Source organism: Nansenia antarctica (genome assembly GCF_963989245.1).
Source record: "Nansenia antarctica genome assembly, chromosome: 6".
NCBI classification, from domain to species: domain Eukaryota; kingdom Metazoa; phylum Chordata; class Actinopteri; order Argentiniformes; family Microstomatidae; genus Nansenia; species Nansenia antarctica.
In genome coordinates, this window is record NC_137676.1 from 50,456,039 (window position 1) to 50,471,317 (window position 15,279).

General features: G+C 44.5%; 1 protein-coding gene across 1 annotated transcript in view; it reads left to right on the plus strand.

Moving 5' to 3' along the window:
* The window catches only part of mgll (monoglyceride lipase), a 19,512-nt gene extending 5,416 nt beyond the window's left edge, over positions 1–14,096 (plus strand). Inside the window, exons 3-8 of the mRNA XM_080534128.1 lie at positions 804–910; positions 3,218–3,354; positions 8,155–8,265; positions 8,427–8,516; positions 10,403–10,618; positions 11,220–14,096. Coding sequence (XP_080390254.1) covers positions 804–910; positions 3,218–3,354; positions 8,155–8,265; positions 8,427–8,516; positions 10,403–10,618; positions 11,220–11,342 — 784 coding nt within the window. The 3' untranslated portion in view covers positions 11,343–14,096. The remainder of the gene's footprint in view (positions 1–803; positions 911–3,217; positions 3,355–8,154; positions 8,266–8,426; positions 8,517–10,402; positions 10,619–11,219) is intronic.
* The last annotated feature ends 1,183 nt before the right edge of the window (positions 14,097–15,279 follow it).

Genomic DNA, 15,279 nt, shown 5'->3' on the forward strand with positions numbered 1-15,279 from the left:
ACAAGATGTGGAATGTTTTCACTGTATGAACGCCCAGATGACGATCATGCAGGGGAGGCTGGTGGAGGTAGAAATCGGAGGACAGGCTCATTGTTGATTGCATGGTACGGAATGAAGAATGGAATCAAACACGTGGAAATAAAATCACACTGAAGGATAGCGGACGGGTTAAGAATAAGACTTCCATTTATTACAAAGTACGACGGTTATGGACATCGGACTCAACACGAGTGGTCACATGATGTTGGCTACCACACAACTTGGCACAGCATTGTGGAAGGCTCAGTTAGAAATACATACACGCTAAAACACACACACACACACACACACACACACACAAGAACAGACTACCAGACATGTAGAGTAGAGGAATCATGTCAGGCAGGACAGATGGCTCTCTGTGGCTCAGTTGGTAGAGCATGTTGTGGGTTTGATTCCCGCTGGGACCGTATGTACTGAAAAATAACTATATTATTGTATTAGATCTAGGCATGCTATTTCTATCTGCCATGTTCAGTCAGCTGTCCTGAATGTGCCCTGTTTGGGTTTCAAGTCCCACCCATGTCCACGAGATAGAGAGATGATTTACTTGATAATCTAAATACTTTGGGAACTCTCATCAACAGATTACATCAACTCCCCCTGAACATAAACAACACAAGCTGTTGTGTGTGTGTTTTCATGACTATGCACACGTACTGTTTTTGTGTGTGTGCGTGCATGCATGCGTGCGTGTGTGTGTGTGTGTGTGTGGGTGTGTGGGTGTGTGTGTATCTCATCCCCCTCTTCTCGTCCTTCACCAGGGCTCTGGTCTTCGTGGCCCATGGAGCAGGAGAGCATTGTGGTCCGTACGATGAGATTAGCCAGACCCTGAAGGCTCAGTCTTTGCTGGTGTTCGCTCACGACCATGGTGAGTCACACCCACTGGACCTCCAACACCCCCTACTAAACCCATCACACACACACACACACACACACATGCACACACACACACACACACACACACACACATGTACACATGTACACACACACACACATGCACACACACACATACACACACACACACGGCTATATCAGACAGATGGGGTGAAGTCTAAGCATGGTGAGACATGAGGAGATCTGAGGAGATTGGATACCACTAATATACATGTACGTATGCAATGTGGACATTAACCCCATCTCGCCCTCTGATTGGCTGAAGGGGCAGGGGGGGGGGGGTTGGCCATGTTGCCTCCACCCGTCCTCTCCTATCTACAAGGGAAGGCTAGGGAGGAGGGGCTAGGGGAATTGTACCTAACTTGACCCTACAATGTGGTGGAGGTAGAAGTCGAAGGACAGGCTCATTGTAATGCACGGAATACGATCAAACACACCCTCCTATTTCTCCCTCCACCTGCCTCCACTGGGACAGGTGGGTAGCTAGACTTTGGAGTAGAAATGGAACAGTGGCTCTCAGGGAGAATGCCAGTATGACAGTCGGATCATGTTGAAATGGAGCAGGCCTCAGATGGAAATTCAGCACACGTTGGCGGTGATAACTAGTTTGAGAAAGTCTCTCGTGAATATTCTCCTGTCATGTAGTAAACTGGAGCAGGTCCCCCTTGGTTGGAGAGAGAGAGAGACAGAAAGAGAGAGAGAGACACAGAGAGAGAGAGAGAGAGAGAGAGAGAGAGAGAGAGAGAGAGAGAGAGAGGGAGAGAGACAGAGATGGAGAGAGAGAGAGAGAGAGACAGAGAGAGAGACAGAGAGAGAGTGAGCAAGGCTCTGAGACTCCTTCTGGTTGAGACATATGGACTCTCAGTGTTTCCCTCTCTCATCTTCTGAGTGATAGATCTTAGCGATACCACTCCACTTAGCACACATACACACACACACACACACACACATACACACACACACACACACACACACACACACACACACGTTATGAGTGACAGATCTTAGTTAGACCATTCCACTTAACATGAAGCACTCAATACTAATCACTGAGATAGAATGTCCTTTTATCCTTTTAGTTAATTACCCAGGAGTCTCCTCTGACCTGCCAAGAGACAGAGGCTGTGGAAGAGACGGTTTAATCTAGAACAGATGAATAGAGGCTTTAGCACAGTGGCCTTCAGTTTGTCGATATTAATACTAAGGTTATTAAACAGGAACTAGGAGGTTGATCAATAATGAATGGAGAATTTTTCAACTCAGTCATTGATTTCCATTGTTACCATTGACATGTTGAGTATGCGGGGATAGGATCTGTGGTACCTTTGTTGCCTTTGGACACACACACACACACACACACACACACATATATATATATATATATATACTGTATATATACACATACACAAACACACACACACACACACACACGTACTCCCTCATGCTACACTGCGGTGTAACAAAGAACGACATCACCTCACTGGTAGTCAGCAATACACTCCCATCACACCACTAGCAGTGAAAGCTATTATCAACACCAGTGTGTGAAAGAGAGAGGGAGAGAGATAGGGAGAGAGGGGGCATCAAGGGAGAGAGAGAGGGAGGGGGAGGAGGGGTAGAGATAGCTAAAAAGGAGAGGGTGAGAATGAGAGAGCGAGAGATGAAGGGAAGGGGAGAGAGAGTAGATAGATAGAGAGTACATACAGAGAGATAGGGAGAGAGAGAGAGAGAAAGGCAAAGTAGATAGTGAGAGAGAGAGAGAGAGAGAGAGAGAGAGAGAAAGGCAAAGTAGATAGTGAGAGAGAGAGAGAGAGAGAGAGAGAGAGAGAGAGAGAGAGAGAGAGAGAGGGGGGGAGAGGGAGAGGGAGAGAGTAAGAGTGTGAGCTGCACATGTTCAGAATGTTTTAAATGTAGCTGGTGTTGTGGTGCCATGGCAACACACCTTTCACATAGATGCTACGGCATGCTCAGGAAGAGAGGGAGGCACACACACACAGATACACACACACACACACACACACACAAAATGCCTCTCCCTGTCTCATCTATAGAGACAGTCATGAAGATGAGAGAGGGCAATTCTCCTCTCTTCTATCTGTCTCTCATATTTGTTCTGCTCATTTCTCTATTTCTCTCTATCTACTCTCTCTGTCATCGTTGTCTGTCTCTCCCCCTCTATCTCTCTCAACCCACCCCCCCCCACACACACACACCTCTCCTTCCCCTCCTTCTCCCTCCCCCTCCCCTCCCACCCTCCTCCCTCCCTCCCTTCCTTCATCAGTGGGTCATGGCCAGAGTGAAGGAGAGAGGATGAATATTAAGAACTTCCAGATGTTTATCAGAGACTCCCTGCAGCACATCGACATGATGAGGGGACGTTACCCCGGCCTGCCCGTCTTCATCATCGGACACTCTATGGTCAGTATTTGTATTTTTATTTACGTGTTTATTTGAGTACAGACAGCTGCAATAATAATAATAATAATAATAATAATAACTTTATTTATATAGCACTTTACGTCAAAGTGCTTTACAAGTACAATAGGTAAAAAACAACACATTTTAAACAATATAAAAACAGCTATTTCAAAAAAATAAATAAACAATTTCGCACCACAAATATAATAGGTAAAAACAAAAATGTTAAACAAATTTAAAAACAACTATTTCAATTTAAAAACACACATAAATGACAACAGCACAAAAAACAGCCTATGACATGTAGACAACGCAAAACAGGTGGGTCTTTAGCTTATTTTTAAACACTTCTACTGATTCTGCCTGTCTGATATCAAGTGGAAGACGGTTCCAGAGAGTTGGTGCCCGGAAAGAGAACGCAATGCAATAACATTGACGTATTGACATTTCAACAAGCCAGATGCGTTGTGCCTTAAAACACATTGTGCTGGTTTTCGGTGTCTTAGCAACCCTTCACCGAAATACTTGAATGTTTAGAGTGGAACACAGACCTGTTTCTAATACAGTACAGGTCAAATACTTGAGCTGGTTTTAATAGTTTGTGGTAGTTGTTGGACTAGATTTGAACCAGGTCTGGTTGAGCACGCCAGTCTGTTGAGCATTGCACCGCTTTCTTATTTCATATTCTACACAATATACCCTGACTAAACACTGGGGTTCTTGCTCGGGGGGCCATTTTGTCAGTGAGTCATGACGCAGGGAAGGCTGGTGGAGGTAGAATTCGGAGGACAGGGGCTCATTGTAATGCATGGAACCGAATGAGGAATGATGACATGATGTGTTTGATACCATTCCTCATTCCATTCCACGCATTACAAAGAGCCCGTCCTTTGATTTGTACTTCCACCAGCCTCCACTAAAGTATAACTATCACACACACACCTCTTCGGTTCAACGCAACGGCAATCAGAGGGCTTCTGATGATGACTACAGATCCTCTGACATCACAGCTTGTTTGTACCCAAAAGCCAAACAATTGCCTTTGTAAGCCCTCGGGTGGAAACGCAGCCCTCTTAGAAAGTTCAGCTTTGTAAACACAAACATGGCCGACTGATCTACGCCTTAAAGGATTAAAGTGTTAAACGTTCCAGGCTTGGCTTCCCCTCCCTGCTGCTCCTTCCTGTCTCTCATCTCCTCCTCTCTCTTCTCCTCCCATCTCATCTCCTCTCGTATCCTCTCCTCCCCTCATTTCTCTTCTCCTCCCCTCTCATCTCTTCTTTTCTCCTCCCCTCCCCGCTTCTTTTCTCTCCTCGTCTCCCCTCTCCTCTCCTCCCCTCCCTTCTCTTCCTCTCCTCCCTGCCTGGCTCCCCTCCCCTCAATTCTTCTCTCCTATCTCATTCTTTCCCCTCTCCTCTCCTCTCCTCTCCTCTCCTCTCCTCTCCTCTCCCCTCTGCTCCTCTCCTCCCCTCTCCTCTCCTCCCCTCTCCTCTCCTCTCCTCCCCTCTCCTCTCCTCCGTTCCCCTTTCCTCTCCTCTCCTCCCTGCTTGGCTCCACCATCCTGCCTCTCTCTCTCATTCTCTGCTCAGCTGTTCTCCAGTTGAACTCTGGTTCCGTGACGTAAGCCCTCTCTAACAATGGCAGCCATCTGTACTGTATATATACATCCAGATCACGGCGATAACATTCTTCTCACAATTCCATCATGACAGCGAACGGCAGCTGTGCTAGTTAAGGCTGATTTTAGCCTGCAGTTGACCTGTCGTTAAAAGAAGGCGCAGCGTTTTGTTTTGCTTGCTTTCATCTAGTGTGCAGACAGGTCCATCTGGGTTCTATAGAGGTATTTATAGCGTGTGAACACGCTAAAACATTGAACAGGAAGTCAGAAAGGGGAAGTCATCGTAAGGGACAAGCCTGAGGCGGGGAGTAGATTTTGCACCCTCCTGTCTGACTTGCGGAATGATTTCTTACTTGTTTTGTCTGCTGAGCGCTCACAGTGTGCCACAGTGGTACTTAGAGCACTAACGCTCTGTTCATCTCCATCTCCCAGTAGAGAGAGCAGCGCTGTGCCGCCATCTAACAATGACACATGCTTACATCTGCCGTGTCTGTCTGTCTGTGTGTGTGTGTGTGTGTGTGTGTGTGTGTGTGTGTGTGTGTGTGTGTGTGTGTGTGCGTGTGCGTGTGCGATTGCGTGTCCGTGCGAGTGTGGGTGTATGTGTGCTAATGCATGCATGTTTCTCACTGTCTACAGTCTACACTATATAAAAGACCCATGTCCAGTGCCTAAAGGGCTCTGCACACAGCGTGCGATTTCTGTTGCGCGTCAACGTTCCATTTTGAAGTTTGAATGGAAGTCTATGAGAACATCGCATTTACCCACACACGGCCCCGATTTTAATCGCACGGCGAAAATTCGATTCCATTCATTTTGAATGGGACAAAGCACACGGCGTGCGAGTTTTGTCGCACTGTCAAATGAATGGAATCGAATGTTCGCCGTGCGATTAAAATCGGGGCCGTGTGTGGGTAAATGCGATGTTCTCATAGACTTCCATTCAAACTTCAAAATGGAACGTTGACGTGCAACAGAAATCGCACGCTGTGTGCAGAGCCCTTTAGGCTATTAACCAGTAATACATGAGCAGTGTGTTCAGTCTGGCATTTCCTGTGTTCAGGGGCACATTCCTCCACCACCACCACTACAGTACAGTCTATACAGTAAACCATACAATGGTGATTCCATTCCAGGCATTACAATGAGCTCGTCCTCCAATCTCTACCTCCACCAGCTTCTGCCTTACTGTAGTAGTGCTGTACCTCTACATATACCGAGCCTATAGAAAGTCTACTCTCCCTATTCAAAATAGTCATCTTTGTTGCTCCAGAGCCTGGAATCCAAATACCTTCAATTCGGGTTTTTTCCCCTACTGATCTGCACAGCATACTTGTGACAAATGACAAACAGACTTTCTGTAGTCACTGTATGTTATGTAAGACATACGATTAAAGAGAGGAATCCTGAAACAGATTGATGGTTGTACACTTCAGGCCTACATTCATGTGGACTCAACACTGACCAGCTGCAGCCTGTAATCATTAGCATGGCTACTGTTAGAAGCTACTAGCTGCTAGCAACTAGCTCACACTGCCCTCTGCCTCACCCTGCTACTATCATGTCCTCTTTTACCACCAACCCTTCTTATCGGAGGACACCTTTTCCTCACATTAAAACTTTATGCTACTGTACTTGACAGTGGAGGCTGGTGGAGGCAGAAATTGAAGGGCGGGCTCATTGTAATGCATGGAATGGAATAATAAGGAATGGTATCCCACACACGTGTTATATAGTACCAGATAAGAGGAATGGTACCAAACACGTGTGTTTGGAATGTGATAGCATTCCTCATTCCATTCCATCTATTACAATGAGGCCCATTCTCTAAGTTGTATAATTCACACTGCTTCTGGCCACCTAACAGCTCCTTACTGGTCACCTGACTGATTCTACCCTCTTCCCTTCTCCCTTCTCTCTTCTCTCTCTACCTTCATCCTTCCACTCTTCTACCATTACCTGTTTCTCTGTATTCACTCCAGTCCTGATAAGTTTCTTACACTCAGACCACCTGATTCATTCCTCTCTCCCTCCCCCTATCCTTCTCTCTCCTTCCCTCTCTTCCTCCCCCTCTCCCTCCTTCTCTCTCCTTCCCTCTATCTCTCTCTCGCCTATCCCTCTCTGTCCTTCCCTCCCCTCCTCTCCTATCCCTCTCTCTCATTCCCTCTCCCCCTCCCCAATCACTCTCCTTCCCTCTCCCCCTCCCTTATCCCTCTCTCTCCTTCCCTCTGCCCCTCCTCCCCTCTCCCCCCCCCCCCCCCTCTCCTCTCTGGCCCTCCTCCGTGGCCCAGTTCTCCAGTGCCAGTCCTTTATGTAATGTCAGAATGTTAGCTCCTTACATAACCGCAATCAAAGTCCACATAGGACACAACACAATACCCATATTCTTCCCTCAAGTTTAGTGGGGGATGAGGCTGTGTGTGTATGTGTGTGTGTGTGTGTGTGTATATCTTGTGTATGTGTGTATCGTGTGTGTGCGTATGTGTGTGTGTGTTTGTGTGTGTGTAAGAGAGACTCTTACACTCTTCTTAAAGAGTCCCTCTGTTCTTCTTCACCCCTCCGGATCGACCCCCCCAAAGGCTCCTCTCTTCACACTCTCTCTCTCCAGTCTGCATCTTCTCACCCTAGAAACCTGTAAGGGTGTGGAAGGCAGTGACCCAGAATGGTCCTTATGGTGTGTGCGTGCGTATGTGTGTGTGTGTGCGTGTGTGTGCGTGTGTGTGTGTGTGTGTGTGTGTGTATGTGTGTGTGCATGTGTGCGTGCGTGTTTGTGTGTCTCTGTGTGGAGTGGTGTGTGTTAGTGTGAGTGTGCGTGCGTGCGTGCGTGCGTGAGTATGCACATACGCGTGTGTTTGTTGTGTTCTGGTGGGAATCGTTTTTTTTCTCCACATCCTCTCTCTTGCTTTGACAGTGGCCCCCTGCTCATGAATATTCAAAACTCTGACAAAAACCTGCAGAGACAAACAAGGTTGAAACAAATTAGCTTGTGAGAAGGCCTCTGCACACCCCGCTGTGCCAAATTGACTGATTCTACGCAACTGTGTCATTCCTAACGAGATTACCCTCGATTATTCATATCACAGGAGATGTCATTATATGTGTGTGTGTGTGTGTGTGTGTGTGTGTGTGTGTGTGTGTGACAGACAGACAGATGGACATGCAGGGGTTAACATGGTATTTTTCCTCAGGGCGGGGCCATCTCCATTCTGGCAGCATGTGAACGGCCCAGCGATTTTGCCGGCGTGGCTCTGATCGCTCCGATGGTCCAGATGAATCCAGACTCTGCCAGTCCCTTCAAGGTATGTGTAGATAGATAGATCTATCTCTATCGAATCCCTCCCGCACAAAATAATTGGTCTTTTTTAAACCGACCTAACCCATGACGGGAGATGTGTTATTTCCCAGCATGCCCCTCTGTCCTCTCGGTGGTTGTGTGATGACTTCATGCCTTCATCCCCAGGTGTTCCTGGCTAAAGTCCTGAACCACATGTTGCCCAGTCTCTCCCTGGGAACCATAGACTCAAAGTGTGTTTCCCGTGACCCAAAACAGGTGAGACTGGTCTTTGTGTGTGTGTGTGTGTGTGTGTGTGTGTGTGTGTGAGTGTGTGTGTGCGCGTGTGTGTGTGTGTGTGTGTGTGTGTGCGCGCGTGATATTCATATGATCCACGGTACAGCCGTTTTATAAGTTATCGGTAAAGAGTTTAATATAGGAGCCACGGACCCCCATGTGGATCCGAAGTGATATAAAGAGTTTACCTCGATCAATTCTCTTCATCGATATTACATTTTTTTCACAACTTTGCATGCTATACGATGCCACCATTTTTTTCCCGAGACGGTAAACACGGTCTAAGTCACATCCAGTTTTCTCCAACTGGAGAATGTGTCATGTCCGGTTTCAACGCCGAATTTCCATACCATTGGTCGGCCAACCCAAACCCCCCCCCCCCCCCCACAAAAAAAAAAGAAAAAAGAAATCTGATACATGAGAAAGGTCAAAGGTCAAAGATGGTGCCAAAATATCTCCAAATGGCCTAAACATATAGGTGTCCGCCTAAACATACCTGTACTAAAACAGGTACAAAATTGCATTTGCTCACATTGCTAGCATCGACTTTGGCACAAGTACTAATAAGACCCTGGAGTACTGATTCCTAGATGATTTGGGCTTCGTTATCAGGTTTCCAAAGTGATATTCACTGTAAAAGCTGTTGTTTTTTTAGGCGGAGACTGAATTTGAGATGTTTTATAATGTTCTAGCTCTATTTGCTCTGACACTGTAACATAGATTTTGATTCTGACACTTCTACAGCCACCCCACAGGTGTTAGCTTTCATTTGATAACAATATCATTATGAAGGCCCTTGTGATTGTGGAGATATTCTATATTCACTGTGGGCATGTCATTTCGAGCAGAAAACCAGAAAAATGAGGTGGATAAGATCTGGTGGTCACAAGGGACAACTAAGTTGCCTTTCAAGCATAAAAAGCATCAAGCATAAACAACTGCACGCACGCATGCACGTATACACACAAGATACACGCACACGCACGCCTTACATTCAAGATTCAAGGTACAGCCGTTAAGTTGTACGGTAAATACGTTTTATAAGTTATCGGTAAAGAGTTTAAGTGGTCACAAGGGACAACTTAGTTGTGACCACTTAAACTCTTTACCGTTAACTTTACCGATAACTTTACCGTACAACTTAACGGCTGTACCTTGAATCTTGAATGTAAGGTGTGCGTGTGCGTGTATCTTGTGTGTATATGTGCATGCGTGCGTGCAGTTGTTTTTATGCTTGAAAGGCTGGGCTCACAATAGTAGCACTTGGCGGAGCTCCAAGCCAAGAGGTTTGTCACGTCCAGCCCTGTGTTTACACCCAAACATCGCATTTAATCAAGCCTCAGACAACAAACATGCCACCCCTCCCTTCTCAACCTGTTCTGTTAACAATGTTGTTTTACCACAACAAAGACAGGTGTGGGGCTGGAGTTTCCAGGCACTCCTGATAAGGCTGTCCTAGTTACCTTGTCATTCATTATTCAAAACGCCTGTATCTGGCCTGAGATAAACGTCAGTCACGGGTGGTGGCTACCATTCGTCATTCCATTCCATGCATTACAACAAGCCTGTCTTTGTACCTCAAAATCGTTGGCCAAAATCACCGTACACATATGGGTATGTGAAAACAGCTTCCATAAAAGGCTATTTTCTTGTTTATTTGCCCGAATTTGTTTATATATTTCCATGCTCTTTAGACAACAAAGACCACTAATAACTTTGGTTGTGGTGATAATTGGGTGAAACAACCATAATCCGATTTACAACAATCTCAAGTAAGACCTTCTTCTTCAGAAATGACGCTTGTAGTGATGACTGAATGTTGCTCGAAAAAATCGAAACTCAAACGTTTTTCATCATCCGTCCTACAGGTGGAGTTATACGACGCCGACGAGCTGAACTTCCATGGCGGGATGCGCGTCTCGTTCGGGATGCAACTGATGGGTGCGGCCGCACGCATCGAGAGGGAGATCCCCGCCATCACCTGGCCCTTCCTGCTTCTCCACGGCGACCAGGACAAGCTCTGTGACGTCCGAGGGTCCCAGATGATGTTTGACAAGGCCCAGAGCGCTGACAAGAAGATCAAGGTTGGTGACTGTTCTATTCTGTTCAGTAGACTTTATTTCTATCCCAAGCTGCAGGCGATGATTGATGGACATAGAGAACGACAGCAGCGCATGAACAGAACAGGGTAATATGTGTATCATTACAGCAGACCCTCAGCAACAGAACGGGGTAATACGTTTATCACTACACCAGACCATCAACAACAGAACAGATGTTGCTCATAACATCAAGAACAGTCCGTTGCTCACAGGAAACTATGAACAAGCAAGCCTTAATTGCTCAGAGAGAAAGACATACAAAACAATACAGACAAGTGAAATTTACAAGTGAAATCATCCAGTCTTGAACTCCCATTAGTCTAAGTGGCTGCTCCAAAAGGGCATTTATAATCACTTGTCACTTTACAGAGAGAAAGGTTACAGAACAGAGCAAAAGAGAGAGGCAGACATAGACTGGAAGAGGGAGAGAGAGAGACACACAGAAAGAGAAACATAAATAATGGCCAACTAGGGAGGCGCGGGGGTGTGCTCATCTGCTGATCATAATGTGTGTGTGTATTTGTGTGTGTGTATGCGTGTGTGCCTGTTTGTATGTGCGTGTGTGCGTGCGTGTGTGTCCCAGATCTACGACGGAGGCTACCACCAGCTTCACCACGACCTCCCAGAGACAGCAGCATCGGTTCTGAAGGAGGTCACCGGCTGGATTACTGAGCGTCTCCCCGCCACACCCCAAAAAGGGTCCTAGACACACCTCTTTCCTCAGACCACACCCCTCTTCAGCCCCACCCTCCGCACTGTAGGAACACTGTACGAATATCTGATGACCTGTTGACTTTTGTATTGACACGGACTACACATACTCTGCTGATCACAGACCTGTAGTTAACTAACCCCCCCCTAACCCCTGCCCCTGAATTAGACCTGGCTCCTTCGGTGTGGTGGGGGTGGGGGTGGGTGGGGGGAGAAAGGTCAGGAGGCCCAAAGGTCACCTTCAGGTCATTAGTTAGTGACCTCTGGCCTGATTCCTGTGTTCTACCTACCAGACAGCAGCTGTGCCCCAGCTGCTAGGTGGTGTGTGTGTGTGTGTGTGTGTGTGTGTGTGTGTGTGTGTGTGTGTGTGTGTGTGTGTGTGCGTGCGCGCGCGCGTGCACATCAACCATGTCTCCCTTCCCTGGCTTCAAAGGGAACCATGCTGAGAGCTGGAAGCTGAACTCACAAAGGTATTTCTCACATGTAACCACGGTAATCACCAGGCCGACAGAACGAGTCAAACACCCCCTGCCTCTGGCTGCAGTGTTCCCTTTTGAGCGTTGCCGTGGAGACAACAAGCCTTTGTTCTCCTCTCTTCATATCTCAGATCCCCCGTTCAGAGAGTCAAACATCTTGTTCACATTTAGAACACCGACCAACCAATGCCCTGAGATAGCCCTGATGCCCCTAGTGGCCCTTAATCAGAACTGCACTGTTTTTTTTAGATGTATATTAGCAGCCAAGAGACAGAAAGCTGCTGGTTACCATGGCAGCATGTCAGATAAAACCACAATGAAAAACTGTATCCATTGGACAGGCAGCCACGGTAAAAAGAGGCATGCTGTGTGTACAGACAAAGGAGTTCGCTACACTGCGGCTGTCTTTGTGTTTATGAAGATGAGAGAGCCTCAATGTACCACCTGCAGCATGAAGATGTACCACCTGCAGTAGCACAATTTATCTGCTGTTCTCCATATAATCTGTCACACGAATAATTACTACTGATTTAATGCCCAGTAGTAAATATATATATATATATATATACAGTTAACAGAGGCAGTTTTCTTTTGAAAGAGATAAAAGACTGTTGAAGCTATGAATCAGCTGTTACTTTGAGCGGATTTCACAAAGTGAAATCTAAATGGCCAGTCATTTTGTGTATAGACCATTCTTTGTGTCATGACTCATGACTGTTCCTCAGAAAAGGACTGTTATTTTTAGCAGGACCTCAGAGCATAGGCTCTTCCTTTATAAGAAGCATAGGCTCTTCGTTTGTGTACTCGTTGACATCGACAGCATGTGCATGAACTATCCGTATCAGTTCTCTAGCCTAGCACAGCACACACTGAAGAATAATATATGAACACTTTGAAAAAGGACATCATTCAAAACTGTCTGTTTTTAACTGAAACCAGCCAACGTGTTGGTCTTATCAACAATGTTGATATCTAATATCAAAGGTTAGTTTTCTTGCCACAAATGTAATATATGATATCATAAATAGTGGAAGGGAGAAGGAAATAAATAATGATTCTGTTTTGTATCTACTTAGCTTTTACTTATCTTGTCTACACTATTTATAGATATTCTCTATTGACTGTTTAAAGAGAAGCTACAGGATATGACGATTGTTTCTGTATGTTACTGTTTAAGCACACACATGGCATGGAGCATGATAAGCCACTTTTATATCATGACAAATTTACTTCAATACTTTTTACTGTGTTTGTCCAGGACTAATACCTGACGAGAATGGAAACGGCATTAGAAGGATGTACAGTGAGAAACTCTTGTAGGCCCCTTTTGGCAATGTGACATTGTTGGTAATATTTTTGTTGCATCTGAGAGCTAGCTCAATGTGATTACAGTCTTATTGATACAAATACAGTCTTGTTATTTAGTTTATATAAACAAAAAATGAATGTTGAACTTTTTCGGATACAATATACAATTCTGAAATATACTTTATGATACATACTCAAGACCTGACGTCTGTTTCCAGGAAAGCCTTGGAACCCAATCTAACCAAGAATTCCATTTGAAATATTTTTTTTATGAAAGAATGTAGTTTATTTTAGTATGTGAGTTTTGTTGCTTTGTGCCTTATTCCCATGACCCTGTGTGAAAATGGGTTTGGTCTCTGTAAATAATTGGATATCAGGGAAGGCTGGTAGAAGCATTCATTCATCATTCATTCAAGCAGAAATCGGAGGATGGGCTCTTTGTAATGCATGGAATGGAATCAGGAATGGTATCAAATCAAAGGGTATTACATGTGGTTGATACCATTCCTTATTCCATTCCATGCATTACAATGAGCCTGTTCTACGATATCTTCCTCCACCAACCTCCCCTGTTGGATTTCGACCAGCTAGACATTGTTGAGAGGCTTAAACTACACGCCCTGTATCATGTCACTAGACGAATAGTATCAGCCATACCACATAGTAGTCAGTCTCCCTAGGGTCTTGAACCAATCAAATGATCTATAGATCAGTGGCTTGAACCAATCAAAACAAATTACTGTTGAAATACCTCATTGGTGTTCTCCTTCTCAGATGATTTTGTTGATATACAATTTGCAGAGGTTGCTAAGATATTGGAACAATGTTGAATGATTTTGTGTTTTAACACACTAATAGGCCTACTGTGATTCATGATGTATATATGACTGATAAAAATGACTACCTGTTACCACTGAAGGGACAAGCTACTAAACTAGTTATAACATGTTCAAACTATCTTACAAATAAACAATGACTGTTGAAATATTTTCCAGCTCCTTTATTTTTAAATCTTTGTGTGGTCGTCAAAACGTTTGCTATTATCACATTGTGGGAGATGCTCCTCGGTTCCCAGCAGTGGAGGCTGGTGGAGGTAGAAACCGGAGGACGGGGTCATTGTACAGCATGGAATAGAATGAGGAATGGTATCAAACACGCATTTGATACCATTCCTGATTCCATTCCATGCAGTACAATTTTTATTAACCAACATTTTATATATATATATATATATATATATATATATATATACTTATTATAATATCATTAATAATAGATAATAAATAATAGAGATATATTTCCATCTTCAAAAAACCCCAAATCCCCCAAATCTTGTTGCTAAAACCCTTGTGATATTACACATTGACCAGTAGATGGCAATAATGTCATATTTATACCCTCATCAAAACACAAGTCACATGAGTGAAACATTCAAAATGTAAAGTATGCCTGATCATTAATTTAGGGTTAGGGTTAGAATCTAAAATCACATTAAGCAATAAAAGTCTTAAAGCATTTTATTCATGTGCATAATGAAGATTTGTGTAACACACATTTTATTTTGTGTTTGAAATTCCCAGTCATGTGACAGGAATAGATAAACTGGGTTTGGCATCACTAATGCCTGGAATTATCATCGTGCATGCTTAATGGCTGTAAAGGTGATAAACATACTCAATTAAATTATATCCGAAGACAGTGAAGTGAAGGGAATACAATTGCTAGGCTCCTCTGGCAATTCCCCATGTTCAGTTCTTACTGGACAGATTATGTTCATTAGCATAATCCTCTTCCATTGAGCGTGCAGATTAAGTATTATGAGGTTTTATGAGTAGACATACAAAATGCTGACATAATACAGACACTGAATAGCCATACCAGATTTAGTGACTAACCCTGGATGACTTTTACCATAACATTAGATTAGATTAGATTAGATTAGATTAGATTCAACTTTATTGTCATTGACAGAGTACAAGTACTAAGACAACAAAACATAGTTTGGCATGTGACCAGATAGTGCAAATGATGGCATAGTAAAAAAAGACATGATTATGTAGATAGTGCATGTTATTACAGTGTGTAGAAGTAAATGAATATGAAGTCAATATGCGTGCGATGAATCTGAATATAAAAAGTCAATAAACA